This window comes from Carlito syrichta, unplaced genomic scaffold (genome assembly GCF_000164805.1).
Source record: "Carlito syrichta isolate Samal-C Ts95f unplaced genomic scaffold, Tarsius_syrichta-2.0.1 Scaffold307934, whole genome shotgun sequence".
In the NCBI taxonomy this organism is placed as follows: domain Eukaryota; kingdom Metazoa; phylum Chordata; class Mammalia; order Primates; family Tarsiidae; genus Carlito; species Carlito syrichta.
Window position 1 is genome coordinate 669,834 of NW_007252030.1, and position 9,895 is coordinate 679,728.

The 9,895-nt window shown below is 43.4% G+C and overlaps 1 protein-coding gene across 1 annotated transcript in view; it reads right to left on the bottom strand.

The window, feature by feature from the left end:
• MFSD14A (major facilitator superfamily domain containing 14A) overlaps positions 1-9,895 on the bottom strand; it is a 28,736-nt gene that overhangs the window by 11,303 nt on the left and 7,538 nt on the right. Inside the window, exons 2-4 of the mRNA XM_008064713.2 lie at positions 5,962-6,024; positions 4,812-4,939; positions 2,402-2,516 (exon numbers count right to left, since the gene is read on the bottom strand). Coding sequence (XP_008062904.1) covers positions 2,402-2,516; positions 4,812-4,939; positions 5,962-5,988 — 270 coding nt within the window. The 5' untranslated portion in view covers positions 5,989-6,024. The remainder of the gene's footprint in view (positions 1-2,401; positions 2,517-4,811; positions 4,940-5,961; positions 6,025-9,895) is intronic.

The following is a 9,895-nucleotide window of genomic DNA, read 5'->3' on the forward strand; positions in this document are numbered from 1 at the left end:
CTGCACTCCAGTCTGGGTGACGGAGTGAGACTCCAACTCAAAAAAAAAAAAAAAAGAAAAAGAAAATATAAGCCATAACTGAACACTTATCTAGCTCCATACTGAGGGTTAGCTGAAATAAAGCTTGAAGACTCTGATGTGCCTCCTTATCAGCGTGAGTGGTTCGGGTATAAGAATGAACTCTACATCTCTTCAGGGTCAGGAAGAATGAGGTCACAGGCACTGAGAAGAGCTCTAAGACTCTGAGGAGCTACTCAGTGTGACAAAGATGAAGATTAGAACAAAAGCAGAGAAGCCTTAAGCCCCAAACATATCTGGTTTAGTGGACAAGGGAAGGCTGAGGCAGGAGGATTGCTTGAGCCCAGGAGTTCAAGTCCAGTCTGGACAACATAGCAAGACCCTGTCTCTTAAGAAAAAAAAGATTTCTTTTTCTTCAGAGGATTATTAAAGACACTCTTTAGAGGATAATTAAAACTTTATTGTTTCTATGCCATTTTTTACTTTTAGGTGGAGAACTTAAACTTCACAGGGTGCTTATTTCCAACTGTCAAGACATGCAATTCAATTTTCAAAGACCAATTATCTGAACAAACACATAAAGTTCTAATAATGTCAAACATCTAGCTATCAGTCCAAGCGTCTGTCAGCTGGTGAATGGATAAACAAAATGCAGCATATCCCACAAATGGAATATACAAGGCAATAAAAAGAAACTATTAATATATAGTATCAAAATAAATACATTTCAAATATTACACTAGATGAGTGGAACTAGACACAAATGACTATGTTTTATATTATTTCATTTGTATGAAATTTCTAGAAAGGCAAAACCACAGAGACAGAAGGTAGACTGTTGGTTGTCTGGGGTCAGAGGTAAAGTGGGGAGAGATGGCAGAGGGGCTAGAGGGAGCCCTGGGCTGACAGGATGCTGTAAACTGGACTGTGGTGTGTTAGTTCTGGCAGCCTGACCTGTGGTCTTAGAGGGCCTGGGTGTCAGTGGCAAGCACATGGCAGGACATGGTGCTTCATGCATGCCCCTTCTCATTGCTCCCCACCTGCTGGCCATTTCTTTCTGGCCAGAAAGGCAGAGGGCCACCAAGATCACGTTCCCTTTGTATCTGCATCCATATTATTTGCAGACAGAAGTGGTCATCGGCCAGAGTATGCCTTTACTACACAAAGCCTCCAGGATGGAAACTTAATTTCAAAGCTCTGCCTCTGGCAAAACAAAGGACAACAGTCAAAAAACCCCAAGTGTGGGCTGGACATGGTGACAGTTGACAAACTATAAATTTACTACAGTTCCCTGAACCGTACACTTAAAATGATGACTAACATGGCACATCAATCTGCCTCCACACAGCTGCTTAAAACCCTGCTCTCATCAGCCTCGTATCATCTCATGCTCCAAAGTTACAGCTGAAATTGTTATTTTTCTAAGCTTCCCTCTATAGCTTTTTCTGCAAAATCCTCCTAACTCCATGATTCTTGTCACTGTGTGCTCAGAATCGGAAATTAGTCCCTTGTAAAACTAAGATCCAGCCTGATACAATGTCTGGTCCTTATGCATCAGTGGTGTTTGTCCCATGTTTACTGAAGCATATCCCTGTGCTGACTCTGGCTCCCAGCCACCTGTGTGTCACTGTGTCCACTGCAGCCAGTCCACTCCTAGATTTGAGACAACAACTTGTACTACCTTCACTAAGTTTACTAAAACAGTGTTCAGGGGCTGGCAAACAATTGCCTTAGCCCAAATCCAACCAACGAGAGTATCTACCTACCTACCTACCTATCCCATCTATGTATGCATGTCTGTATGTATGTCTGTATGTATGTATCTACCTATCTATTTATTAATCAATCATGTATCTATCCACCTATCTACCCACCCACCTATCCACCTACGTATCCATCCATCCATCCATCCATCCATCCATCCATCCATCCATCCATCCATCCATCCATGTCAGGGTCTCACTCTGTCAGTGATAAACACACGAGGAAGACGGCATGTGGCCCACAAAGCCACAGAAGAGGCTGCTGGCCCAGAGCCAGATGCCAGCCTCCTGTAATGGGGATTAGGCTTTCGATATGAACAGTCATTTTTAAACTCATGACATATTTTTTATTTTTAGGATTTTGTTGAAAGGAACTCTACAAGGTACAATATCCTCCTATAATTTCAATTCTGACACGTGACTCAAATACTTTCTGAATGGAAAGTATCAAAACTGACATGGCTGTGTGCTGAAAAAAACTTAAATGATTTTATTACAAAATATATTTTATGCAAAAAATACATATTATATCGCAGTGGTATGTACCCCTTACAATAAGACATACTTTAAAAACAAGGTATTTTCAGCAGACACAACAGGTATGAAAGAAACACACTTACCAGTCCATACGCCATGCTTCTCTCATGTTCCTGGGTTATGTCTGCTACATATGCAAACACCACGGAGAAAGTCACTGCAAAAACCCCAGAAACAGAGATGACAGCAAAGTACCACCTAGGAAAGAAAGATCAGCAACAAGAAGTGTTACAACAATGACCATGATGTTAGTTTTCCTTCATTGAGTAAGTTAACTAGAAGAGAGAACAGCTGATCACAGTCAACAGCTTACTAGGACAATTCACAGATGAACTCTTCTATAAATCATAAGCCACAGTTTAGAAAAACACAGGGCTAACGAGAGCCCTTCAGAACTCAGTTGCTCTACAGGAATAGTTAGTGTATTCAGGTGACTCTTCATCCATCTGTTGAAGTACTAATTGGCTATGCTGTTTCTACTAAAAACAAAAGTCTATTATAAGCTATCTATGACTATTTTCCACAACAATACTACATAAGAGACAAAATTCAGTAAACAAAACCGAGGAAAGCATTTCTTCACGTTCACTTTGAGACTATATACAGACACTGGCTGTTTTCCGTATGTTATCATTAGCTCTTCAACTGCTGGCAGAACAAACAACTCAAGGCTCACCCAGAAGCAGCCGTGCTGTACAGCAGGGCTCAGTGCTCCTACCTGAGAGGAGGCAGTTACCATCGGGAGGAGCAAATGGTATTTTAAAAAGCAAACTAAACTTGGCTGTAGATGATTCCAAAATATCTAGCTGGGAAATAAGAGGCTTCTACTGTAAGACTGACATCTGGTTTTTGAGAACATGTATGATCATAATGAACTCTCCATGCCATCCCACCAGGACTTCACTGCTACGATGCCCCCAACACACTCTCTCCTCAGCCAACTCCTTGCTCATTTCCTGGATTCCCACGGAAGACTGGATGCGTGAGTGGCCTTCATCAAGAACTTGGTCTGTAGTGTTGCACCTAACCCCAAGAGCAAGAAGATCCTGAGCACATGGCCTGCGCCTTTCTAGACAATACCATGGAATTACAGCCCACCCATGATGTACAATTAACTAACGCTAGCACTCAGTGGCAAAGAAAGACTGTCATCCGGGGAATAAATCTACAACCAAACTAGGCTCTGCTACTTGGGAACAATCATTCTCTTTTTGTGAAATTTTTTTTCCTTCTGGCCTCCTCAGGGAAATAAGTCCTGGTTTTCATCTGAGAGGATTTAAGCCCAGCCTCTTGTAACCAGTAAGCAGCAATGCCTGTCACATGATCAGGCTGGATGGGAATCTGTGAGGTTCCTTCAGAGAAGCCAGTGGCTGTCCCGGCTCACACCCTCCAGCTTGCTGCCTGCAGTGAAACTCAAAGGCTGAGCCTACGGAGCCATCCTGGATGTAGAGAGAGCCGAGGACGGAAGGGCAGAAGTTAGAGTCTGGGCCACCAGAACCCGGGTCCACTCTGTGTGGCTCAACTCTGGCTTTTTTTTTCACATGGAGGAAAAAATAAACCTCCAGAAATAAACTGATATACACCAAAACCTATTCATAATTAATATAATGATAAACTGTACTTTTAATGCTCTACATAAGAAAAAAAGCTAGCAATCCTATCCAGTACCCAGAACACTGTTTTAAAATTTGGGCTGTGGAACCCATAGCTGACAAGCCTAAACCCAGAGGCCTCCCATGACAGCCTTTAGTTCCAGGAGCCTCATGAAACACAACTTGGATACTATGTTTCTAGGGCCCTTCTTATGTGTCAAAGAACAAAGATAATTACTGGCTGGGCCCAGCAGCTCGCATATGCGAAGCCAAGGAGGGAGGATAATTTGGGGTTAGGAGTATGAGACCACCCTGGGTAACATAGCAATACCCTGACTCTACAAAAAATTTTTTTAAAAAATTAGCCAGGCTTGGTGGCATGCACCTGCAGTGCAAGCTACTTGGGAGGCTAAGGCAGGAGGACTGCTTGAACCTAGAAGTTTCAGGTTACAGTGAGTTATGAGCTATGATAGCAACACTACATGCAGCCTGACCTTGTTTCTTTAAAAAAAAAAAGTAAATATTAGAAAAATAAAATTAGGTTGGGCATGGTGGCTCATGCCTGTAATCCCAGCATTTTGGGAGACCAAGTCTCTACAAACAAATCAAAAAAAGTATCTGGGCCTTGTGGCGCACACCTGAAGTCCTAGCTACTCAGGAGGCTGAGGCAGAAGGGTTGCCTAAGCCCAGGTCAAGTCTGCAGTTAACTGTGATCATGCCACTGCACTCCAGCCTGTGCAAGAGAATGAGACCCCGACTAAGAAATAAGTAAATAAATAAATAAAAAGAGAATTAAAATCCGCATGATAAGACGGCAAGGAGAGTGAAAGGAATAAAGAAACAGTAAGAAGGCAATAACAGAGAGTACTGCTTGGTAGCTATAATCGGAATATGCACGTACCATGGACTGATCTTCATTAAAGGAATCGGGGCACACGTGAAAAACACCGTTAGCAGCAAGAAGGACTTTCGGCCCCAAACATCAGAAAGAGCACCAATAAGCGGGGCACTAAGGAACGACAGCAGACCCTGGAAAATTCAAATGAAAAAGAGTACACTACAGAGTCACGAACCACAAACAAACCATTGTGTTACCACAGAAAAATCTTCAAAAGGTTTGTTTCTAAAATAAATATTTATGAAACTTCAGATAAGTAACTTCTTATCTCGATAGAATTTAAAATGTTCCATCTGGAATCACCTGCAGGGCCCGGGTGGGTATTAAATATGAAACGCTCTAATGAATTCTCAATCGCAATAATACTACATGAGTAATTCTAGAAAGATTATATTTTCTGTCTTTATATCTACAGGTTAATTATCTATTTATAAAATGTGTTGGTCAAATTGAACCAAGAGTAAAGAATCTGTCTAATAACAACACTTTACCAACAGATCTAGTTTTATGTTTGTGGGATTTTTTCTCCCTTTCAATCTGTTTTCTTTTTTTTTTTGAGTTGGAGTCTCACTCCGTCACCCAGACTGGAGTGCAGTGGCCGCTTCCGGCCATCTCAGCCTCGACCTGCTGGGCTCCGGCGATCCTTCCGCCCCAGACTTCCAAATAGCTGGAACTACAGGCGCGCACTACCATGCCGGCTAATTTTTGATTTACTGTAGAGATGAGGTCTCGCCAAGTTGCCCAGGTGGGTCTCGAACCCGCGGGCTCAGGTAATCCACTCACCTCAGCCTCCCAAAGTGCGGGATTATAGGCTGAGCCACCGAGCCCGGCTCAATCTGTTTTCTTAATGTTAGCTTATAAAAGCACTGAAATCTCAGGAATAAAAATGCCAACATAAGACACGGAGGAATCTGTTATGATGTGGTTTACTATTACACATAGTTGGCTATATTTAAGTAAAATCACACTTAAAGCCCAGTTAGTCTAAAAAATATTGAATAATCCCTTAAAATATACTCCATCTAGTTATAAAAATTAACACTGTGTGGATGAATCAGCTAACTTCATACACTGGTGGAATTACACATACATATATGTACTCCTGTGTGTACACGCATATCTGTGGATGGATGAATGGGGATGACTGACCTACCTTTACTCCTTGAATTAGGCCATTCATCAGAAATGTATGCTTAGGGAAGGTTTCATGCAACACCTAAAGAATAAAAACCAAAATAAAAATCACAGGCCACATTTTGGTCTTAGTAAAATGTCTATGTCTACATATCCAAACATCCCTTTATGATACAACCTAGTTTCATATCAACTTTCAGATTTGTACGGTGCTACACATGTATGAGCAAAAACCAATAACCAAGCATTCAGAGGGCATTTACTATGTCACAGGCACTAATGTGAGCATTTCCTTCCTCTAAGAACACTGTTAAGAGTTGCCACACAGAAAGGCCCTCACAGGCAGGGAGGGAGTGGCAACATGACGCCGAGGCTGTACCCGCAGGTCAGGCCGAGGCTTTGTTCCCGCCATGCTGCTTCTCACACGCAACTGGCGTGTCATGATCTTGAAGACGGCAACGTGACCACGACACGAGGCTAGGAGAATAGGGAGTTCTTAACTGCCACGAGGATAGATCCTGTCAAATAAGGAAACCATTCCCAGCCTATGAAAATGTGCACCAGGCTGCTCTGCCCTCTAGCCTGTTCTTGAATCCCATCTGCTCAGTGGCAACCAGACAGCCCTGGGCACGCGCTGGCTGAGCAGGCCCTGGGAGAAGTGGACAACGGCTGCCCTCCAGCCTGCACAGGCTTCCTGTGGCCTCTCTCATTTCTGACACCGCAAGTCAGGTAACATCACACTCAACAGATAGGTCACAGAGTCTTCACCTGAGAAGCCCCAACTCTTCCTCACACAGTGCCCTCAGCGAACATGGCAGGAAGCCCTGGAGGAGAAAAAAAGGAACCGTCCTCCCCAGGAGATGCTCAGGCCTCCCAATATGCTACAAGGACCACTAGGAGGACCAAGAGAGCTCCCTGTCTTCAGTTACTCCCCTGCCAATTACCAGAAATGGAACACAAATTTGCTCATTGTCCATAGCAAAAAAGAAAATTAGAAATGAAATGTTAACAATCAAAGAAATCATTAACATGGGACAAGCACATATTTATGATATTCACATATTCTGTTTCAGTGGTTTTCAAATGAGAGCAATTCTGCACTCCTGGGGACATCTGGAAACATCTGTAGATGTTTTGATGATGACAACTTGGGGAGTTGGGGTAGGGAAGACACTACTGACTTCTAACAGGCAGAGGCCAAGAATGCGGCTCAACACCCTCAGATGCATGGGTCAGCCCCCTACAAATAATCATCTGGCCCAAATTGTCAAGAGTGTCAAGGTAGAGAAACCCTGTTATTCATAATAAAGACCCACGGATCTAAAGAAGGGGCTGCAGAATTCTTTAAAGGAGAGAGTAAGTATGCTCTGCTCTTCCCAGCTTTGAAGGCCACAGTGTGTCACAAACACTCACCTTTGACTTGCAGCACACAGACGCAGATCTTAGGATATGAGTGAGGGTGACTGTGCTCCACTAAAACTGTATTTACAAAGGCAGTGTGCCAGAAGGGTCTAGCCCTCTGCCATATGCTGCCAGCTCTACCACTAAGGGAAAGACCTGGTATCCCGAGAAGGTGGCATGTAATGACTACCTTAGAAAGCCTCCACATGCTGGGTCTCACCATGGGTGACTCATTTTGCCGCACTTCCTCTACCCCATCAACCTGCTCTCCCCACTGTCTGGGACACAGCCTGTGCCTCCCCACAGTCAAGCCTGCACATGTGACACTGTCCCTTTTGAGTGTATGCTCGCCTTGTCTTCTCTGTCTAGCCACCCCAAACCATCCACGTTGCTCTTCGGCTACCAAACTGTCTTCTCCAAAGCAATCCATGTCTCCTCTAGGGCCCTGCTATTTCTGACAAAATTTTAACAGAGACAAATGTGACAAGTATTTCAAATGTAAAGATTTTTAATCTGTCAGGATCCCATAGCACTGGTCTTTATAGTTGAATATAAAAAATGTAACATGCTTTCAGATTATCTTATGAATCTTAAAAAAAAAAAATTTTTTTTGAGTTGGAGTCTCGCTCTGTCATTCAGGCTAGAGTGCAGTGGCATGCTCACAACTACTGCAGCCTCAACCTGCTGGGCTCAGGCTATCCTTCCGCCTAAGTCTTCCAAGTAGCTGGAACTACAGGCGTGTGCCACCACGCCCGGCTAACTTTTTGATTTATTGTAGACATCAAGTTGCTCAGGCTGGTCTCAAACCTGTGGGCTCAGGCAATCCTCTCACCTCGGCTTCCAAAAGTGCTAGGATTATAGACATGAGCCACCATGCCCAGCTAAATCTTAAAATTTTTAAGAACTTTAAAAATGTTGACAATAAAGTATACAGTCCTTAAAATATTAAATAGTCTGTTTCTATAGCCAAGAATGCAAAACCATTTAGGCAGAAGAGATGCTAGTGGATTTGCGTGTTCCATAATGGCCTGTGCATCTAGGGGCTTGAACCATCAAACATTGGCCTAGGATTCCCAGAACCACAGATTTGTCAAAAAGGTAAAGCCACTCACTTCTCGGCATTATAGATCCATATACCTTCTGTCATTAATTCTCTTTATCTAGCTAACATGCCATTTAATCAATCAAAGACCACTGACTGAACAGCACTATGACCAGCCATATATCCATAACCTCTCTCAAGTGTTAAGAGTACCTCTTGGTATAAAATTCCTCCTCGTAGCTGACTTAAATTGCCTTGCGAAGCCCCCCCATTGCCCTGGGCAGGTCCTCCACAACAAACACAGCCTTTGTTCTCTGATCATGTTCTATGAGGGTTCAACACAAAGACAACTGCAACCACAGAAAGTTTTTTAAAAATCTTAAAATGAGACCTGGTGCGATGCCTCACACTTATATTCCCAGCACTTTGGGAGGCTGAGGGAGAGGATTGCCTGAGCCCATAGGTTAGAGACCATCCTGGGCAACTTGGCGAGACATTGTCTCTACAATAAATCAGGAAAAATTAGCCTGGCGTGGGGCACATGCCTGTAGTTCCAGCTACTTGCAAGAAGCAGAAGGATCGTCTGAGCCCCAGAAGTTGAGGTTGTGGTGGCTGTGACCATGCCACTGCCCTCCAGCCTGGGTGACAGAGTAAGACATCAACTCAAAAAAAAGTCTTAAAATGTCATATTAATTATAAAAATTTAAAAAATGAATGGCCGCTGGGCGCGGGGGCTCACGCCTCTAATCCCAGCACTTTAGGAGGTGAAGTGAGAGGACTGCCTGACCTCAGGGGTTTAAGACTAGCCTGTCTCTACAATAAATCAAAAAATTAGCCAGGTGTGGTGGCACATGCCTGTGGTTCGAGCACCTTGGAAGGCTGAGGCAGAAGGATCACCTAAGCCCAGCAGGTAAAGGCTGCAGTGGCATGAACATGCCACCAGACTCCAGCCTGGGTGACAGGGTGAGATGCCAATTCAAAAAAACAAAATTACCTGAGTTCAGGGGTTCGAGACCAGCCTGGGCAACTTGGCGAGACCTTGTCTCTACAAAAAACGAGTCAGGCTTGGTAGTATACATCTACCAGTTACTTGGAAAGCTGAGGTGGAAGGATCACCTGAGCCCAGCAGGTCCAGGCAGTGGCCATGAACATGCCACTGCACTCTAGCCTGGGCGACAGAGTGAGATTCCTACTCAAAAAAAAAAAAAAAAAAATCTAGTTTATCATAAATCTAAAACCAAACATTCACTATAACTGATAAGTCTAAAAATGGTTATCTGTTAAATAAATTAATTTAAAGAATATCTTTGAGATTTGAAATGCTAAAACTAATAGTTGAGGGCAGGTATGGAAAGAGAGAGATTGATGTAATATATAAGTAAGTTGAATTATATCTTCATCCTCACTTTTCCTTTCTAAATGAATGTCAAGAGCTGTGTCTCTGTCTTTTTTTTTTTGAGTTGGAGTCTCACTCTGTCACCCAGACTGGAGTGCAGTGGCTGCTCCCACC